Source organism: Papilio polytes, unplaced genomic scaffold (genome assembly GCF_000836215.1).
Source record: "Papilio polytes unplaced genomic scaffold, Ppol_1.0 DF823399.1, whole genome shotgun sequence".
Classification (NCBI taxonomy): domain Eukaryota; kingdom Metazoa; phylum Arthropoda; class Insecta; order Lepidoptera; family Papilionidae; genus Papilio; species Papilio polytes.
In genome coordinates this window covers 2439911-2459748 of record NW_013525805.1, presented here as the reverse complement: position 1 = coordinate 2459748, position 19838 = coordinate 2439911, and the positions used below count along the sequence as shown (strand labels likewise).

Here is a 19838-nt window from a genome sequence, read left to right as displayed (position 1 = left end):
TAAAAATCAATTACATGATGGTGGAAGACTGCTTCATTCGCATAAATGTATTTTAATTAAAGCCTAATAACTTTTATTGCAGTAGATATTTGTTTTTTCAGCTTAAAGTAGTGTAGCATTTTAGACGGTCGTCGGTAGGTACTTTTAATAAATTGTTAAGTAAATTAATCCTATTGTTAGGAGAAAAAATAATAATGTCATTTGAAGCGCTGTGTTTTATAAATTTTGTGACCGAAAAATGAAGTATTCCATAACGAGACCAAACTTAACTTAACATTATAACAGTTTTTTGCTTGTTATAACTTGATCATAACGTTAAAGATTAGATTTGTTGACAGTGACAGTGTCATTTCATCAAATATTTACACATTGCCGGTTTATTCATATTTTACAATGTTATCCTTTAATTTTGAACTTTGAACTAGTGTTTATGTGTTATTTCATCACATTGTAATAATGTGGTCCTGTTCATAAAATTATCCAGTATTATTTTCGTGGTTGAAAAGCTTTTAATTTCACATAGAAGTGTATAAACACTGTTTCTTTAAATTACAATTTTATAATGGAAGAAATAAGAAAATTAAGTAATGGATATTATTGTAAACTATGTGAACATTATGTTAAATCGCTAGATAAAAACATAACCAATAATCTAAGAGCAGTGGGTATTGCAACAAGGTAAGATACATGAAATATTGTTTTCCGATATTAAAAATTATTTTTAATGATTTCTGTTTCTTTTTCAGACCTTCAAATAGTAATGGCCTATGGTGTTACATCCTTTTGCCTTTAATTTTGCTAAATTATACAATTTGGTACAACACAAGTGTTTTGTATCAGACAGTAGCATTTCTATCTGTGGGTTTATTCTTTCAATGTAGTCTTTTTATACTCTTCCTATCACTATCTGGTAGCATTTTAATGGAGGGTGATTATGGAGGTTGTGTTGCTTGTAGTTTAATATCAACAATGCTTATTTATGCATTTACAAATCAAGGTATGTTATTTTTTTATAAATATTTTTATAAATTTACAATATTACCCCAAAAATCTAGTTTGCACATATTATTCTTTTATTTCCAGATTTAATGGTATCTCTAGTCATAACATTGTTATGTGTGTCATCATTTAGTTCATTATTAAAATTGGTTCTCATAAATTTTCCTAAAACATTTACTGTCGGAGAGGCGATGGTGGTTGTACAGAGTATACCACTGTTTGTATCTGCAGCATCTATTCAATATGTACAAAGTCTATTGAATGGTGTTAATGAAGAATATGCATTTATAAATACTCTTGTTTTTGTAAGTATATTTTATAGATATTTTCTTTGTGTTATGTTATCTACACTTACTAGATCAGGAACGATCTTTGTTAGATCTAAGATCTACTATTCACTTGTGACACCACAATTTACCAGTTACATTCTAATGAAATCTTACATGAAACAGAATAATTCATAATATAAGTAATATTTTTGTAGTCTTATGTATTGCCTCATTAAAGGGGGAAAAAGTATTAATCGACAGCCACTGGAATCAACTATTTAGCCACCCTTGTACAAAATGATAATATAAATCATCTATTTATTTTATAAATGCAATATTTTAATTTTACCTTCACCTTTAAGTTATCATGTTATGGGCTTTCCATATATCCTGTTGCTACTAAACTGAGAACTATTAGCAATAGAGTTTCAGTTGTTTTTCAGTACTCATGCAACAGTTTTAATGCTAAATATTTAATAAATTCTCTTCATTTCAGACGATATTATTAACAACAGTTTTTATAATAACATCAATATTTGTGTTACAACCTGAATATAGATGTGCCAGCACTGTGTTATCCATTGTAATAGCAAGTGCTATAGTTTTACTAATAAAGTGGCACATTATATTGGGACCAAATTGTCTTTTTGATATCATTGAGTATGTTTTTATGGACTATGTAAGAGTAAGTTTGTAGTATATTCATTTCTTAATACTTATTTGGTACTAGTCTGTTCATCTGGAATTTAAAACAACAAAAGTAGTTAGCCTAGTGTTCCAGACTATCCTCTACATCTATACCAGATTTCATCAAGATTTGTTCAGCAGTTTAGGTTACAAACTCCATCCATCCTAGAGAATAGCCTAGAAGAATACATAGACTCACTTAACACACGGAACAGATAGACAATTATGAACTTTGCATTCTTTTTTTTCAGCTGAAATTGTTTTTGTTTTGGTTATTATTATTGTTAATATCAATACTTGTGATCTTGTTACAAACGAGAACATCTGTGAAGGCAAACACAGTGACAAGGAAGACATTTCATGTATTAGCTTCTTTAGTATTTCTGAGTGGCATATTGACTGATGTACCTTTAATGACCTTGGCTTCTGGAGTTGGTTTCTCTGTATTAATATTTGTTGAGGTAAATAATCCTAATTCAGTTGTTTTTAATGTAGAATTTAGTTGAGTTTGACTTGATTGTAACCCCCATTAAGTAGTTCCTATAATTCTATAGACCATTGCATTTATTAAAAAAAAAAAAATCTATTTATTTTTCAGGCTCTAAGAATAGCAGAAATTGAAACGATCTCATCGACACTTCAATCAGCCTTTGTTGTTTATTGTGATGATAAGGTGACAATAAATTTGTCTTATATTTGCATTTATAATTCATTTGTAATTTTTTTTTAAATATGATTGACAAAAAGACATTATTTGATGTTTTTACTTAGCTCATAAGAACCTTTACACATTTTTTGTGCCAATAATTTTTTTTTCAGGACAGCGGTTCATTTGCTATGACTCCATTATATTTATTTGTGGGGCTCGCTTGTCCTATTATCCTAACTCCGGAGCCTGCTAGCTTGGACCTCCTATCCGGTGTGCTAGCAGTCGGCGTAGGAGATACAGCGGCCAGTTGTGCTGGAGCTACCTTTGGGAAGAATCGGTGGTCAGGTTTGTATAGTAATTTAAACTGTTAGGATAGATTGGATCGCTACCGTAAGCACCAAAGCGAAAATCGTATGAGCACAAAATGCTATTAGCCTGTCTATATTTAGAGGTCAGTGTTAAACCCATTGTTATCCAAAGTGGGATTTATGGAGAGAAATTAAGTTGAGGGTTCAGAAGTGTAGCATGATAGGGTTTTCAGGAATCATTAGAAATTAGAAGTTGTTCTGTTTTTTGTCTTTTGCTAAGAAACAAAGGTGCATCATTGAAAATTGCCTTCATGATTTTTATTATACTTAGTAAACAATTATCTATTTTGACAATTACATTTGCAGATAGCAACCGGACTTTGGAAGGGACATCCTTTAATATCTTATCACAAGTCGCTGTTGTGTATTTCCTGCAGTTTTTCAGTGAGTTTTACTACTTATTATTACCAAATAAAACATGTCGTCTCTCTCATTTTGATTGTAAAAACTGAGATAGCTTTATTTAAACAGATGTTACATTTTTCAGATATTTTAGATGTTCCAAATGCACTTACACGCACTTTAATCGCGTCGACTGTTTCAGCATTAGTTGAAGCAAAAACTGAACAAGTGGATAATCTGATTTTACCTCTAGTTACAATATTAGCATTTCAAGCTACTTGCTTTCTCTCATAAATCTCGGTATGGTTTAATTTCAAAGTTTATATTTTACACGACTGTATATTTATTACGGGTGTTCGTAAGATTTATAGGAATTCCAATCTATATTAATATTATAAAAAAGAATTTGTATTTTTGTAGGTTTTAGTAACTACAGGGAGGATTTTTTAAAAATTTCATCGTTAGAAAGGTAATTTATCTGTGACTAACATAGGCTATATTTTTAATACCACGCGGGCAAAGTCGCTTATATTATATTTTTTAAATATAGTGTTACAAAAATCAAATTATTGACTTGGAATAATTTTTAATCCAGTGTTATTATATGAGAATTATAATGGATCTCCTGAGGTGTTCTCTTGTCAATGTATCAATAAATAAAATTGTAAACATTAAAAAAAATGAGATTATTATTTAATAAAAAAAAATACCAATCTCATTTGACAAAGATATTGTGATATATTTTTTTATAGAATTAGTTTTTAAATTGAGTCAAAGACAATGTATGTATTTACTTTGAGAATCATGAAAAAAATCATGATTTTTCTTAGTGTTTGAATGTTAAAATATATGAGAGGTAGTTTAAATATGATTGTATATGATAAATTATTTTTATATTATAAAAAATTGCGTCATTCATTATGTTAATTATATCGTCAACAGATACAACTACATTTGTATGTTTTTAATATATCTGAATGAATAAATAAAACTATTTATTATAAAAAGGAATATTTCATTCTATATTCATTGCTTATACATTAATTTATCTAAATTAAAAAAAAATCACATGATAATCACTTAAAAGTTACTTAATTTCACTTATATCACATTCTTGTTTAACTTCCAACTTAATTACTTTACAATTACCATTTTCTATACCATTAGATTCGGTACTGTTTCTTTTGGTTTTTATTAATATTTTCTTCTTCTTGACACCTTTACACTTTGCTTTGAAAACTTTTTCCAATACGAGCACATCTTTTTTTTTAATAGTCCATTCAACAATCTCTGTCGAAGCTAATTTTGTTAGATCTGTATCCTCATTGTACTCAGGTATATCTAACTTTAGTATATTCATTACTTTCTCTAATATATCATCTACATAATAATTTATAATGAGATCTGATTTATTGTCCTGAAAAAAATATAACATATTCATGTCAATAAGTTTTTTTTTCATATAAAAGGAGAAAACATCCCTTTTAATTACGGCTTTTGTTTGTATAAAAGTGATTCTGCCATGTGTAAGTCAATATTAATATATTAATTATTCGAATTTACAACCATATTATTATTTAATAATAATATTATTATTATTATTTAATAATAATATTATTCATCATCATTCCTAACTTCTAAAATTAAAGTTTTGAAACATTTTACAGATTAACTATGTTAGAAAGCTAATTCTAGACTTAACAGACACAATTGGTATAAAAGTAGTAATTTTTGTTAATAGCTAACAAACGAGCGGCCACTTGAATTCGCCAAAATAGCGAAGTGACATATCAATAGAAATCAACATTTGTAGATTTGCTTTAAATAAATCAACTGAAGAAGAGACAAACAAAAATAGCATACTTACCCTGTTGGAACCACACCCTGTTGTTCCTCCCTTTTTTATTTACAAGCATTACATATGTTACTTACATGTTTCGTAGGCTGCAGGTTGCATATAACTAACTTCCCTCCATACTTCACAGTCTCTAAAGGTAAATTTCCACTTGGAACGATTTGCAATGTAGTGCCAAGACAAATACTTAAATCTGCAATACTGGAAAAAATATTTACAATATGTAATAAGACTATTTTTTTTTAAATTTCACACTAATGTTTACTATATATCATACTACTTGGATAAGTTCCTTAATATCCAACCTTAAAGAATTTTAATGCAGTTAGTAAGTTCAGAATTTTGCTCTATATTTACGGTGACTTAACTAAAAATACTTTAAAAGCTAGTCAGTTAAAACAAGCATAAACCATTTAGTGATTTTCCATACTATAGTACAAGCCTTACTTGCAATTTAACACCCCATAAACCATGTAGTTTATGTATCCTAATATCAAACATATAATTAAAAACTCTCGGTTCCCAAGAAATGACTCTGAGTGCCAGTAATAACATACCTTGAGTGCCATTCAGCCATTAACAAGTCATCTTCAGGCAAGCTATGTTCCCAGTCTAATACACCGTCATACAAACGACCTCGGCAAGGTCTGCCACCATTATATCCGGACGCACATGGCACTCCGCTGCACTTCTTGCCTACAGTCTCTACAGGACTGCTACGGATAAATTGCCTGAGAAGTTAAACAGAAACCTTTATTATAGTTAAAAACAAGAAAAGTCAAAGGTAACTGCTGTTTTAGTAGTTTTTGAGTTAAAATATTAAATACCTCTATACATATAACAAAATTAGAGTGTCTATAAGTTATATTGAACAAAATCATCTTACATGAACAAGAAAACAATATTAAAAATTGTTATCTGTCCTCTTTGTTAATTCAGCGCTAAATAGTAAGCCATCATTAGTCTTGATAACATTGGTGTTGTTAAAAAATATCTTTTTTTGTGATTGGATTGCCACTGTTTGTTTTGAAGAGGCATTTACAGATTCACTAGGCTTGAGGTGGCCAACTGCAGATGACGCTTAACCTAAATATCATTTATAACTAAGCATGAGGGCTCCCTTAAGAGCCTCAGTATGGGCTGTTACTTTATTATTACCGGATTGAGAGGCCACCAATGTCTTAGATCGCTTCAGTGAATGCTCCATGGAGTGACTAGGCACAAGGGCCCCCAAGAGGGGAAATAATAACTAATAAGAGCTATTTTTGTTAAGTTTTACTGTAAGAGAGTTTGTAATAAATTATTACCTTTTACATAAACTGCATTCATCAATAAACATGTTACCATGTAATTCTGATAAATATTTTCGAGACAATCCTGATTTCATGTGGAGTCCATCAATATTTTGACTAACAATGTATTGTATTTTATTGCTTTCTATTAATTTCTTTAATATCATATGTGTCTTTGTAGGTTTTGCATCTGTAAATGATATATTTGTGGAAGGACGTTTTCCTTCCTTTTCTAAAGTCCATACACCATTAGGGCCTCTGGAAAAAGATGCAAATCAAGAAATTAAATATGGGCATGTTTCAGTACAGAAAATGTATTTAAATATTTAGCCAACACTTAAGATTTGCGTAATATATACCTAAAATCGGGTATTCCTGCTGAGGTACTAATTCCTGCTCCAGTATGAACAACAATATGTTTACTTTCCGTAATCAATCGAGCTAACATTTCACATTTCTCATTTAACTTCTCGATTGCTTCAAATTTCTGAATGAAACAATAAATAGTTACAGTTAAATTGCCTTATGCGTAAAGCAAAAGCAAGCAAGAATGTCATTAAAGCTGCAAATATTAAAACAAATTTTATACTTCTGGAATTCCGAGAACACCTTTATGTTCATAGGGCGACAGCCCTTCTGCATAATTACACGACATTATTTATTTTTTTATTGTTAGTTTAAGTAAAATTATACGAAGTTATCACTTATTTACAACATTTTACATTTATTTGGAATAAAATTAATATTTTCAGTTTTTATTTTGATGCTTTAGTTGACCATAGATAATAGACAAAAAGCCGGTTGACATATCCACAGAGGGCATAGGGTTATTGTTCATTGTAAAAATATTGGTCAGTACTCTTTTTTACTTTATTTCACCAACCTTCGTCAATTGTTTAAGTTATTTTACTTCTTATTATCATAAATTAAAATATGTATCGAATTGTTCATAATTCATCTAAATATTTTAATTCTTCTTTACGTCTATGTCATATATGTCAACGGATGTCAACGTCAGAAAAAGTTATAATCTGTATCTCGGTATTTTCGTTTTATTGGATTTATTTCTTTGTCGACGTATATTATTCGATTTTAGTTACTATTTGCAAATAAGGATAAATCAAGGATTATTTTACATCTATCCACCCGTTGCTCTATACCAAACTATGAATAGAAGACGTGGACATGAAGAAGAAGATGGATACGGTATTCATTTTAATAATTTTAGGTTATGTGTATCTACAACAATCATTTGCTACTAGGCGCATTACAACAAAAACTATTTATTTTCAGATCGTCTTCATCGGAAAAGGCGTCGTGTGTCGGAGAACCAAGAAATTGAAGATAGATTAGAGTCTCTAATTCTAAGAGTTGGGGAAAAAAGTAGTTCAAGCTTAGAAAGTAATTTAGAAGGCTTAGCTAGTGTTTTAGAAGCTGACTTGAGTACTTTCCGAGTGAAAATCCTGCGTATTTTAACAGAATGCGCTATACGGATGCCTGAGAAATGTACAATATATGCTACTTTGGTTGGTTTACTCAATGCTAAGAATTATAATTTTGGTGGTGAATTTGTGGATTACATCGTAAAGACTTTTAAAGAAAATTTAAAGACTGGCAAGTGGAACGCTGCAAGATACTGTTTACGATTTATTTCTGATTTAGTTAATTGTCATGTACTGGCTGCATCTTCACTACTAACATTATTAGAAACATTGGTTGACTCCGCGAATGAGGACGGTGTTCCTCAAGTCAGACGCGACTGGTTTGTGTTTGCTGTCTTGTCCACTTTACCTTGGGTTGGTAGAGAATTATATGAAAAGAAAGAATCTCAATTAGATCATTTATTAGTGACAATTGAAGTGTTTCTGAACAAAAGAAGTAAGAAACACTGGCCGGCATTAAAAGTATGGTCAGCAGATTCACCACACTTGCAAGAAGAATATTTAGATTGCCTATGGGCTCAAATTAAAAAGTTAAGACAGGACAACTGGTCTGAGAAACACATTCCTAGACCATACCTTGCATTTGATTCAATACTTTGTGAAGCTTTGCAACACACACTTCCTAGTATACAGGTATTTACATTTTTGTTTTGTAGAGGGAGTGAATGGATTGTGGATGGAAGTTGAGCAAAGCAATAAGACGATAGCCCAATAACACAATTTTGTATTAAAAGAATGTTACATATGTAGTATACTCCCCTATAACTTGGTTGATGGTAACTCATTATAGGAGTTAACATTTTTGAATGTGTTATTAACAGGGTATAGCCATAAATAGTGTTATTAGTGGGTTCTTTTTTTTAATTGTAAGAAATTTAATGTTACAGGGCTTATTTTGCATTTTATATAGGTGTACAGAATTCATGGTGTAGGGGGTTTACTGTTAAAGACTATATTTTTTTGTTACATTTTAAAAACCTTTAAATCTTTTTAACATCCAACTAGTGTCTAAGGGGTATGCTATATATCTGACAAAGTTTTAAATATTAATTTAAGTAATAAACATAATTTATTAAGTGTCTTTATGTCTGTATTTTTGTTTTATATTATTTCTAGCCTCCGCCACACAATGAAGGAGACACATACCCCATGCCTCGTGTAATATTCAGAATGTTTGACTACACCGATTGTCCTGATGGTCCGGTATTACCTGGAGCACACTCTATAGAGAGATTTCTTATTGAGGAACATCTGCATAACATTATTGAAGCGTACCATTTGGAAAGAAAGGAATGTGCAGCGCAATTACTCTGTTTCCCATACAAAGCGAAGATTCCTTTAGAATATTGTATAGTAGAGGTTATGTTTGCGGAGTTGTTTAATTTACCAGTACCTAGGTATTTGGAGATTTGTTATGGTTCAATACTCATTGAGTTATGTAAGCTGCAACCGTCCACTATGCCGCAAGTACTAGCTCAGGCTACAGAGATCTTGTTTATGAGAATTGATACAATGAATATAGCTAGCTTTGACAGGTATGTACAAAATTTATCTTTATTGATTACATATTTTTAATACAGTTAATGTATTATTTATAAAAGTAGCCTATAATCTTGCATGTGTCATCTACCAGTCAAACTACCATCTAAATTGGTCCTTGTGTTAAATACGCCGACTTTTGGACAGAAAGAACTGTATAAATAAATAGTTTGTATATATATGGAATGAATGAATGACATATTGAGTTTTTTAACAATTTGCAATCTTATTAGAATTATAATTGCGAAAGTTTTGATTGGTGGATGGATATTTGCTAGAATTTGTAGCCTAAACTGATGTATAAATCTTAATGGAATTTGGTATAGATGTAGAGAATATTCTGGAAAAATGCTACTTTCTTTTGTTTTTCTTTAGTTTCTTTAGTCGCGGGCGAAAGCTGGTTACTTTACAGTTTGATACAAAATGCTAAATGTCTTTTTTCTTTAATTTTCCAGATTTGTGAACTGGTTTGCGTACCACTTAAGTAACTTTCAGTACCGCTGGTCGTGGGAAGATTGGGAAGGTTGTATACAATTAGACCCAGAACATCCAAAACCTAGATTTATAAGAGAAGTTCTTGGAAAGTGTTTAAGGTTTGTCCATTCTTATTAAAATGGTTACTTTAAAATACTTATACATGAATCAACTTCCAAAATATAATAGGAAGAGTTTAAAGTTTTTTTATATTTGGCTGTTTAACCTTGCTTTTTTAAAAAAAAAACATGCTAAAAGTCCATTAAAACATACACTTGAGTCTTAACATATATGTAACAGTAATTATGTACATAAGTGTCTAATAAAATATGTTTATTTGTATTTGTAGGTTATCATACCATCAAAGGGTAAAAGATATGACTCCAGAAACATTAGCACCGTTAGTGCCTTTGAAACCGGAACCAATCTACAAATATTCAATGGAAGGAGCAGGTAACATAAATAAAATGAATTAATAAATAACTTTATTTAACTTAATCTAAACTAATCTAGATATACATTATATTTACAAACTGAACTTAGAATTTTGAGCTTACAATTAAGTATTAACTTTAACACTCAGAATTCATAAATATTCACTAAGGGAGATTTGATGTATTAGTGTGAAAAATCACTTAGAGACTGTTTGTGTAACCAATGATTGTCTCTGAGTGTAGTCGAGAGAGACAGAGGTACAGGTAACAAAAAAATGTAAATGCTTTCTTTTTTAGCGTATTTGTAATTAAATTATAACAATATTACTTTCATATGTTACTGTAGTACAGACTTGTACAACAGTATTAAAGCTGACTTATTGAGTATTTTTATGTGCCATACTCACAGTTAGTAAGTGTATTCCTTAGTATAGATTTATAATCGAAATCTTCACTAAGGAACTGCTTAGTAACTATCAAGCAAATAAGTGTGGCAATATTTAGTAATATTCAGTCTATTCCATAGCCATTAATTCTAGCAAACTTAATGGCCGTTTCTCGTCATATTCGTCATTTGAATGTCGAGGTGAATCTTCAGATGAATGATAAGTGATATCTTCATCTTCAAACATTGCTTCCCTTTCATCATCATCGTCGTCATCATCATCATCATCATCATCATCATTCTCTTCATCATATTCGTCGTCGTCAGTTAAACCTTCATATTTACTGTCTTTGTTAATAGTATCAAGAAGTTCTTTTAAATCATCATTCATTTTGAAATAATGATCTTGTGATTGACTCGCTTCGTTATCTGTATCGTGTTGGGCAATTTCATCATCCTTAGATTCATCATCGAAGGAAAAGTCGTTTAGTAGATCTTCTAGTGTACTAGGAGTTGTAGTGGTTGTAGTTGTAGTGGTAGGAGCGATAGTTGTTGTTGTTGTTGGAATAGCTTCAGTTGTTGTTGAATTTTGATGTTTTTTCTTGCATTTCTTACCTTTAGGTGTTGATTGTGATGTGGTGATCTTTTCAGTTGTGAATGTCGCCTCTGTATCAATTATTTCATTGCTTGCGTCATTACCTGATTCAGATGATTGAAAAATATATTCACTTTGATCTCTCGTTTCTTCAGATGTTTGGTTTTCTTTAATTTTCGATATTTCTTCACCGTCCATTGAAATTTCTTCTTCGCTTTCCTCAACGGTTGGTACAGTAGATGTTACCTCGGCTTTTTTCGTCGTAATCTCTTGAGTAATCGGTCTTATAGTACTTGTACCATCGATATGATCGTGGCGATTTCGCTCTTCGTCTACATATTTAGGTGTAGACGAAATATATCCTTGGAAATTGGAACCTTTTCTTCTCTGATTATAATTCGATGAAACTACACCGCGAAGTTTTTCAGGCGCTGCACTTGTGGCACTCCATCTGTCGTGTTTTAGTGATGTTCCTTTAATCAATAATGTTGATTGTCGAAACCGGTTAATATTCTTTGGTCTTGTAGTCGATGTAGATTCAGTACTAGTAGCCTTAGTGGTTGTTTTAGTAGTTGTTGATGGTGGGTTTTCTGTCGTTGATGTACTAATAGTGCTTGATGGAGTAGTGGTTGCTTTTGAAGAAGGTTTCCATGGTGCTTTTGTAGTACTAGTGACAATCGTACTGGATTGTTTTGCATCTGAATCTGGTTTGAATCGTTTCTTTTCTTTAAAAAGTTTTGTAGTTAATGGAGCACTTGTGGATGTTGTGGTAGATGTTGAAGTTGTTGTGGTGATTCGTTTGTGCTTTTTGATTTTTTCCGTTTTGTTGAACTTTGGCGGGGGTCGAGTACGTTTCTTGAGCTTTTGCGTTGTAGAGGGCAGTGTAGTGGTTGAAGTTTGAGTTGTTGTTTCTTTTGTATTAACTTTAATAGTAGCGGTAGATGTTGGCAGAGGTGTGGTACTCGACAATGTTTTATTTTTCTCCTTATGTGTATCCATGGGAGTAGTTTTAGCAAAAATACTCAGCATGTCAGCCCATTCAATAACATCGTCTTGTTCGTTACTATTAGCAGTTATAATATCTGGACTGTTTGTTGTGATTTCATAGTTTCTTATATTGTTTTGTTTCTTCGGAGGCCTTTTCGAGCTTACAGGTTTATGTAATATATGATCGCTGTATTTGTTTTCTTCCGTAACAATGGCTTTCTCTGTTGTGTTTGTACTGTCGATGTAATTTACAGTTATTGGCCTAAATGCAGAATCGAACAAGGGATCGGGTTCAGAAAACTGAACATCGAGAACTTGTGGACTCGGTCGAAAATCGATGGGTTTATGTGACCTCAGTGGTTTCGTGGCTGGCATCTTTAACGGTGGCATCGGTTTAAAAGGTTTCTTGTCCATCGTGACAAAAACGCCAGGAGGTGCGTTATAAATTGGTGGTCTTAAACGTTCCGGAAAGTAATTACCTTTAACTGGTGCTTTCCCTTTGTTATATTGTTTATGTATCGGTGGTGGGTTTGTAATCATATCTGACATTTCATATTTCATCGTAGTGCTCTTTTTTGTAAAAGAATCTTTCGATGAAGCCAGCGGAGGTAATGGCGTAGGTAAGACTGCCGGACGGGTTGTGCTATCTACTTTATTATATCCCGGTATTTTGTAATCTGCCTGTGAGAAATGTGGATAATTCAAACCACTGTCTTGTTCTAAATAATGTTGATGGAAGGTGTCCGGAGGATGGCTCTGGTGTTTGATACCGTGAGGTTTATATGGATATGGTAATGATTTTAAATGAGTGTTGTGCTCTGAACTTGCGCTTCCTACGTAACTAACTTTAGAATATGGTGAATATGTCGGATGGTATTGGTTTTGTTTATATCTTCTTTGTTGTTCATAGTTCGGATCGTCATCATCATCATCATCAAATAGCGAAGAGAATAATCTTTCTAATTCGCTCTGTTTTTCTCTTTTGTGGTAGCGAGGTGTTTGACCAATGTTTTTATGGAACCAAATGGCTCTTTCAGGCCGAGATATTTGCGGTGGTGCTGTTTCAGTTCTATATGTTAAAGGTTGTTCAGTTACTCTATCATTTATGCTCTCTTGGACCGTGAATGTTCTAATTGGTCGTTCATACGGCTTGTGTTGTTTTTTTGGTATTTGTGACATGACAGAAAACGTTAACTCATAGTGGTATTTGCCTGGAGACATTTCTTGATCTCTTTGTCTAACACGCTTCACGGTCCAGAAAGCTTTAACACCGTTCATGCATTTATCTTCGTCGCACTTTTCATGCGACTTGTCGTCTTCTGTGAAGCGATATCCTTTTAATTCTTCTAATAACCTTCCTCTTGCTAATATCGTAACATCTCCATATGTTGTACTTTCGACTTCTTTAAGTCTATCGAATGGTGCTGTTTTAATTTTTTCCCAAAGATCTTGATCGTCTATGTGTTTTGAATCTTGTGTCTCTTTCGAGTCGATGTCTCCTTTAGCAATTAGTTGATCAATTTTATCTCTGACTAAGGTTAAATAGACACTGTGACGTAGCGCATCTTCCCAGTAATGTGCGGGGATAGCGACAATAGTGGGTGGGGAAGCAGTTTTGATTGTCTCGTGTAATGTCCCTGCTCTACCGCGTCTCTCCCCCGGCCGCCATTCGTCCAGAGGGATAGGTGTCGGTCTGAAGTCATTTCCTGCAACTATATTTCCTTCGACCTGGAATAAAGTATGAAAAGAACATTAATAAGACTTCTTTACTTGAAAAGTCGTGGCCTTAATAATTAGTAAGTAGTAAGTTAAATGTAAATCTCAAAAAATAGGTTTACGCATTTAAGTCTACACTCAAGATAAACAAATCGTCTGTTTGTTACAAATGCATATGTCAATAGTTATTTAACCTCGACGATTAATTTGGGTATATCCAGTTGTCGTGATTGATTACATTAGTATACAAAAAAAATTAAGTAAATATTTGAATGTGCGTTTGAAAGTAAAATCGTATTATCGGGAAAGTGGCATTAGCGTGCCTCGGTACAGTTGCGTGCAGTATGCATCCCCGCTGCAAAATGTTCCGCAACACTGAACACTTCTAGCATTTGCTGAAAATGTCTCTGCCTACAATTAGACCATCTTTCCACTGGGCGTTTGATCAATGAAATTGATTCAGATGCGGATGAATGTCAAGTGCAAAAGAAGCTTAAAAGTCTTTTAAATACTTATATACTTTATATTATAGACAAACTAGCTTTCGCCCGCGACTCCGGCCGTGTAGGATTAAAAACAAAAACAAAAGTGAGTCCTTCACATCTGTGCCAAATTTCATCGAGAGCCATTCAGCCGTTTAGACTACAAACAAACATCCATCCACCTAAACTTTCGCATTTATAATATTAGTAAGATTATCAATTATTTATTGACAATATTATAGTGCACTTTTCTATTTAATTTCAAGTTGTTAGGTTGGTTGTATGTTCGATTGTTATATCTTATCATAATCTGTTGCGTTAAAATCGAGACCTAGAAACGCATAAAGCATGTTATTTAGTTACACTTACGTTCAATAGATAGAATTCAAGGTGCTGATTTTATCTTAGACGTTTAGATGGATGTATTTAAAAAACACGATCTACAAATTTGATAAAAGTTACATGTACGTTGCAATAAAGATCTTAATTCTGACTTAAAATTGCTTGATCGATTTCAATTTTCCCCCTTTTAAATTACTTTTGAATAAATTTATAATTTTGCCATTATCGCATCGAAAACTCGAATTTTTCATGTCATTTATTAGTATAAAATATATTTTATTATTCATATTAACGGCATTTCTTTATTCAATATCGATTTAATCTCTTTATGGTCACATAAACAAAAATTCACCAGAAAATTGAATTGGTTAAAAGCTCTCTACGTTTACTAATAAAGTTCTTTTTCCAAAACCGTTAAGAAAAACTACTATAAAGTGCCCTCATTTATCATTCAAGTAACACCGATGCTTACTATCGCCTTCCCATTGACAGATAATCGTGTAAAAAAACAATTATTCTTATAGTAGTTGGGAAACTCACAGACCTACAATAGCAAGTACTCGTAATGAGGTCGTCTGCTGTACTGATTTTGAGATGATGAATGTCGGTAACCATAGCTCAGTGATTGTATACGACTCGTAGGTTCGAATCGGTAGAAAATTGTTATGGAAAAAAAATAAAAGGCAAAAAAAAATAAGACTTAAAGATAAGCGTTAATAGCCTGTTTTTTTTAAATAATGAATTAAATCGAAGATTTTAACTTGGATTAAATTTGATATAAGTAAAATTCCAATTTAATTGAATGTAATAAGTGTAATGCAAGCGTTAATTAAACTATATTTATGTAAAAAAATGCATCGAACAAATTTAACATTAACGTAATATATCTGACGATATTTAACTATGTTAACCCTAGTGGTTTCTACATTAAAAACATTTCGATACAAATAATTGTAAAATAAATTCAAATACACAAAATCACATTCAAACATACAGACCATTTCAAGAGTAAGGCTATACAAACAATAAAAAAAGAAATCACTAATAAATTCACCGGGAAAACAAACAGAAATTTCTCCTTAAAAATGTTTATAAAAAATTATAAAAAACTCACAAATAGCGTAACGAAAACGCATAATAACGCGGATCTCATCTCTACGCGTTTTATTTCACTGAGTCGAAGGTACGCGACACTGCCGTCTGTCGTCACCACCGAACACTGACTACCACCACTTACCACCTGTTTCCACTTACCACCTGTTTCCACTAACCACCTACCAATGATCGCCTCAAGGATTGATCAGAGAGTAATGACCTGCATGAAAACTTTTTTCTTCATTTTAAATTATGAAAAATCCACCTAGAAATAGGTATTAAAATATATTCGTTATTTACACAAAACAAACTAAAAAAATATCCGTTTTAAAGTTAAGCAAAATAAAATAGACTAAGGTATAATTTTTTTGCTCAAGTTTTTTAATTATTTATTTCGTCTCCTTTTTCCTTCCTAAAATTTGGCATAATTAATTTTGTCTGACGTAAGCTAGAGTACGAAATAATAATTACTTTGTGCAACCATGTTTTACTGAATGTACTGACCATTATGTTGTGAAACCTGGGAGATATTATCTTGCACTGCAGCTATGGTGAACCGCGGGAAGTGTCATAACTAGTGGAAACGGACGTTATATCCTTAATAGACTTGAGTTTTTAACGTAAATCAAATGACCCATTGTTTCAAATCTGTGTATCGTTTACTGTTACTAATGACTAGCTGTTCCCGTGCGGTTTCATCCGCGTGAAATTATAAAAACTTTATTTTATTGTTTATAATTGTCAAATTCTTAATTGCAAATGTCAAAATTACCATTACCATAAAAACCTTGTTTTCTTAATTTTGGCAGCTTTTAGTTCATAGTCCCTTACATTAGGGTTTTTTCCAATTTATTTACCCCTAAGTTTAATAGCGTGAAAATATATATCCTAAAACGTGTCGTAAGTGTTGGACTTTTTATTAAAGATAGAATTATTCAAAAACATACTGGGATTGTTGACATCTTACGCCACGAAGTAATGTGTGTTTACGCTTTATTATATTAATAAAGATAATAAATCACTTTCCCATAATGTATGGATAGACTATAGCTTTTTAATATTTGCATAAGCATATTATGCACATTGCTTAGCATGTTTTCAGTCTGGCTGGAATAAGTTATTCGGTGAAATTAAAAGAAAAACCTCGTGTAAACAATTGACAACCGTACACCGCTTTTCTATTGAATTATTTACATGTGCATTCATTAAAAGTTCATAAACATTACTGAAAGTGTTATTCAACGGCCACGCGAGGGCGCGCGAGCCCCCCTGTCACTGCACCCCCCTTCCTCCCCCTTTTATTGCTATCTTCTTTTGTCACCGACTGTCGCACGCATGCTTTTCATCTCAGTATATGCCTCCAATTTTTTTTTCTTAAAAAAATCAAACCAATCTGTACTTGTTTATATCTATATACTAATGTAATAAGGCGTAAACATATACTTCTTTGTTAACTAGGATGTCTGCAATCATATTTTATTTTGTGAACATTTCTTCGTTTACTAAAAATCCCTACACTCATGATAGTTTGTAGGCTATATATTTTCACGATATTGAATTTTGGGGGTAAATAAATTGGAAACAAAATTATCACACGGTAAAGGGATAAAAAAACAGGTTAATATTTATTATTATTATTATTTATTTATTATTGAAAATATTACATGACCCAAATTAAAAAAAATAAGCACAAATATGGCCCCGCAAAAACCATATAATTGGTTTGTCCGCGGGTGCGCTGGTTTTTTTTGTGTAGAATTACATAAAATACATACATATATAATATACTGTATATAAATAATAGCAAGCTTTGCTAGGAGTTGTAATTGTATCATACAGAAGTAAAGTTTAATTTATTACTATAAATAAGATATAATTCTAGAAGTGAAATTTATTAATTTAGCTCTTTACTTCGTGTAAATTTTAATGATATTACTAATGTGTTTGTCTTCGTGTTAAGATTTGACACGCTTCAGTTAGCAAGATATTTATTCGCTTTCCTCGTTCATTTCAGACGTGTTTACGTTCTCTATGAATACTAACGAATTAGCGATCTTGTAGACTAGGATTCCTACTTCTATAACACCATCTCTTTCATTCTCTCTGAAATATCTGAGATAGCCGTATGTTTTGTGGATTTTTCGGCCACTTAACAAATTAACAAACAAAACATTAAGTAAGCGAGTTATTTAACTATAATTTTTTATTAAAAATCCTAACATTGCCTGCCATCCATCTGCGTCCTGATACGCAGTTGTTATAATTAGTTCAAGAGACAGAAACCCAATGGATTGTGTAAAAATGTTTTTTTTTTGTCTAATAAAGAGTTTTTTAATTTTTTTAATGAATGTGTTAACTGTACCCAACTCGTAAACTTGCGCAAGATCACTTAAACTTTAATTACCTTTATAACTCTAATGAATCGTACTATGTCCCACGCCCGCGAAAACCATACTGATACCAACTGCGCTTTACGCAACACCCTGTATTGTTCACTGGCCGATATCGCGAGAATATCAATGCTAACAGCCCGCACGTCTGATCAAGTGATAAAATTTAAATTAACACAAGAAAAGTAGCTTTTTATTCCTATTTATTCAATGAATATAATTGGGTTTAAACCATCAGACATCAGTTAAAATTTCAATATGACCTTAATTTAAGATATTTATGGTAATAAATACATGCGGTAGCATCTAGACGAAAAAGGTGTTCCTTAATTTAGATTTGGCTATTAAATCTACTCAAAAAGATACCCCTATTGGGGCATTAATGAATCGGTGCTTTTTCTTAAACCAATTAACTAATATCAAATGGCAAATAAGTATTAAGAAGAAATCGGCGCAACACTATATAACGACATACACGTCCCGTCTCTATGACATCTGTCAATGTCATTCAGTAGATTTAGGAATAGCGCGCCATTTTGGCGAGAATCATTCTGTGTTCAAGTTAATTAAGTTTATACAATTATCATCATCATCATCATCACCAGCTCACTATACGTCCCCACCGAGGGGCTCGGAGCCTACCCTAAAGTTAGGGTGACTAGGCCATAGTCAACCACGCTGGCCAAGTGCGGGTTGGTTGACTTCACACATATCTTTGAATTTCTTCGCCGATATGTGCAGGTTGCATCACGATGTTTTCCTTCACCGTAAGAACGTCAGGTAAATTATGTACATATGAATTTTCGAAAAATTGAAAAGTCACATTGGTACATGGCGGCAGGATTCGAACCCAAGACCAAGAATTATGTTATTGTCTAAAAGTATAGTTTTGTAATTGCTCGTGTTTAACGGGGTTTTTATTTTATTTTATCATAAATTTGTACCTTCCTAGCTACCCTACCCGGTACGGAGGCGGCACATCGGCTTGTCGTGTGCGTACGTAACAAATGCACGCCTGAGGAAGCGCTGAACGTACTCCGGGAGTTGCCGAACCCGCTACGTGATGGCGACGCCGCTCCACATCCACATTACAACCCTCTCAAGATAGACGTGTTCGTGCAGACGCTACTCAACCTCGGCAGCAAGAGCATCTCGCACAGTTTCGCCGCTATATCTAAGTTTCATTATGTTTTCAAGGTTAGTGATCAACTATTAACATTTCATAAAACAGTTTCATCTATAGTTCTATATTTAATGATGTAAAGAGGAAAGATTTGTGTTGCATGTATTGAAATAAATCAAAATCTCTCACCAATAAAAGTGTAGATAGTGATAGAGCCTGCTTTAACATCTTTGGACTATAGGGTCGGCTTGCCCGGTGTAATACCGTGCTGTGAAGTGGAAGTAATTCCGCGTACAGTACAGGTACTAATTTTAGTCCGTTTCTCTTTTCACCCTTTTCTTAAGAGGAAAGGATAGGAAGGGAATGTAAATTT

The 19838-nt window shown here is 32.5% G+C and overlaps 4 protein-coding genes across 6 annotated transcripts in view; 2 read left to right on the top strand and 2 right to left on the bottom strand.

Moving 5' to 3' along the window:
• The first annotated feature begins 54 nt into the window (after positions 1 to 54).
• Positions 55 to 3776, top strand: LOC106104869 (dolichol kinase). 3 transcript variants are annotated; one of them, XM_013285061.1, is made up of 10 exons: positions 55 to 678; positions 747 to 997; positions 1084 to 1304; positions 1765 to 1953; positions 2207 to 2416; positions 2554 to 2628; positions 2775 to 2949; positions 3279 to 3356; positions 3460 to 3614; positions 3735 to 3776. In XM_013285061.1, exons 1-9 carry the CDS (start codon positions 563 to 565, stop codon positions 3606 to 3608), a joined length of 1464 nt encoding a protein of 487 aa, XP_013140515.1. In that variant the 5' UTR covers positions 55 to 562; the 3' UTR covers positions 3609 to 3614; positions 3735 to 3776. The 3 variants fall into 3 exon arrangements, with proteins under 3 accessions (XP_013140515.1, XP_013140514.1, XP_013140516.1); XM_013285060.1 differs by lacking the exon at positions 3735 to 3776 and having other exon boundaries at positions 3460 to 3728; XM_013285062.1 differs by lacking the exon at positions 3735 to 3776 and having other exon boundaries at positions 3444 to 3625.
• A 551-nt stretch (positions 3777 to 4327) lies between these two features.
• Positions 4328 to 7208, bottom strand: LOC106104779 (NAD-dependent protein deacetylase Sirt6). Its single transcript, XM_013284914.1, has 6 exons — positions 7051 to 7208; positions 6821 to 6948; positions 6477 to 6719; positions 5727 to 5900; positions 5247 to 5370; positions 4328 to 4731 (listed from the first exon to the last, which is right to left on the bottom strand). The coding sequence occupies exons 1-6, from the start codon at positions 7114 to 7116 to the stop codon at positions 4402 to 4404; spliced, it is 1065 nt and encodes a 354-aa protein (XP_013140368.1). The 5' UTR covers positions 7117 to 7208; the 3' UTR covers positions 4328 to 4401.
• A 270-nt stretch (positions 7209 to 7478) lies between these two features.
• Positions 7479 to 19838, top strand: part of LOC106104877 (nuclear cap-binding protein subunit 1) — a 16584-nt gene continuing 4224 nt past the window's right edge. Inside the window, 6 exon segments of the mRNA XM_013285072.1 lie at positions 7479 to 7667; positions 7755 to 8536; positions 9020 to 9438; positions 9898 to 10035; positions 10266 to 10369; positions 19295 to 19730. Of these exon segments, the coding sequence (XP_013140526.1) occupies positions 7628 to 7667; positions 7755 to 8536; positions 9020 to 9438; positions 9898 to 10035; positions 10266 to 10369; positions 19295 to 19730 (1919 nt within the window). The 5' untranslated portion in view covers positions 7479 to 7627.
• LOC106104876 (probable serine/threonine-protein kinase nek3) lies at positions 10697 to 16094 on the bottom strand. The gene is made up of 2 exons (XM_013285071.1): positions 15972 to 16094; positions 10697 to 14045 (listed from the first exon to the last, which is right to left on the bottom strand). The coding sequence occupies exons 1-2, from the start codon at positions 16008 to 16010 to the stop codon at positions 10866 to 10868; spliced, it is 3219 nt and encodes a 1072-aa protein (XP_013140525.1). The 5' UTR covers positions 16011 to 16094; the 3' UTR covers positions 10697 to 10865.

Bases quoted from the DNA above. Each gene is read 5' to 3' on its own strand.
- LOC106104869 (XM_013285061.1), top strand. From the start codon at position 563: ATGGAAGAAATAAGAAAATTAAGTAATGGATATTATTGTAAACTATGT. The intron at 1,305-1,764 runs GTAAGTATATTT...TCTTCATTTCAG, and splicing joins TTATAAATACTCTTGTTTTT to ACGATATTATTAACAACAGT. The intron at 2,629-2,774 runs GTGACAATAAAT...TTTTTTTTTCAG, and splicing joins TTGTTTATTGTGATGATAAG to GACAGCGGTTCATTTGCTAT.
- LOC106104876 (XM_013285071.1), bottom strand. From the start codon at position 16,010: ATGAGATCCGCGTTATTATGCGTTTTCGTTACGCTATTT. The intron at 14,046-15,971 runs GTGAGTTTTTTA...ACTTTATTCCAG, and splicing joins GCGTTTTCGTTACGCTATTT to GTCGAAGGAAATATAGTTGC.
- LOC106104779 (XM_013284914.1), bottom strand. From the start codon at position 7,116: ATGTCGTGTAATTATGCAGAAGGGCTGTCGCCCTATGAACATAAAGGT. The intron at 6,720-6,820 runs GTATATATTACG...ATCTTTTTCCAG, and splicing joins GCAGGAATACCCGATTTTAG to AGGCCCTAATGGTGTATGGA. The intron at 5,901-6,476 runs GTAATAATTTAT...TTAACTTCTCAG, and splicing joins GAATGCAGTTTATGTAAAAG to GCAATTTATCCGTAGCAGTC.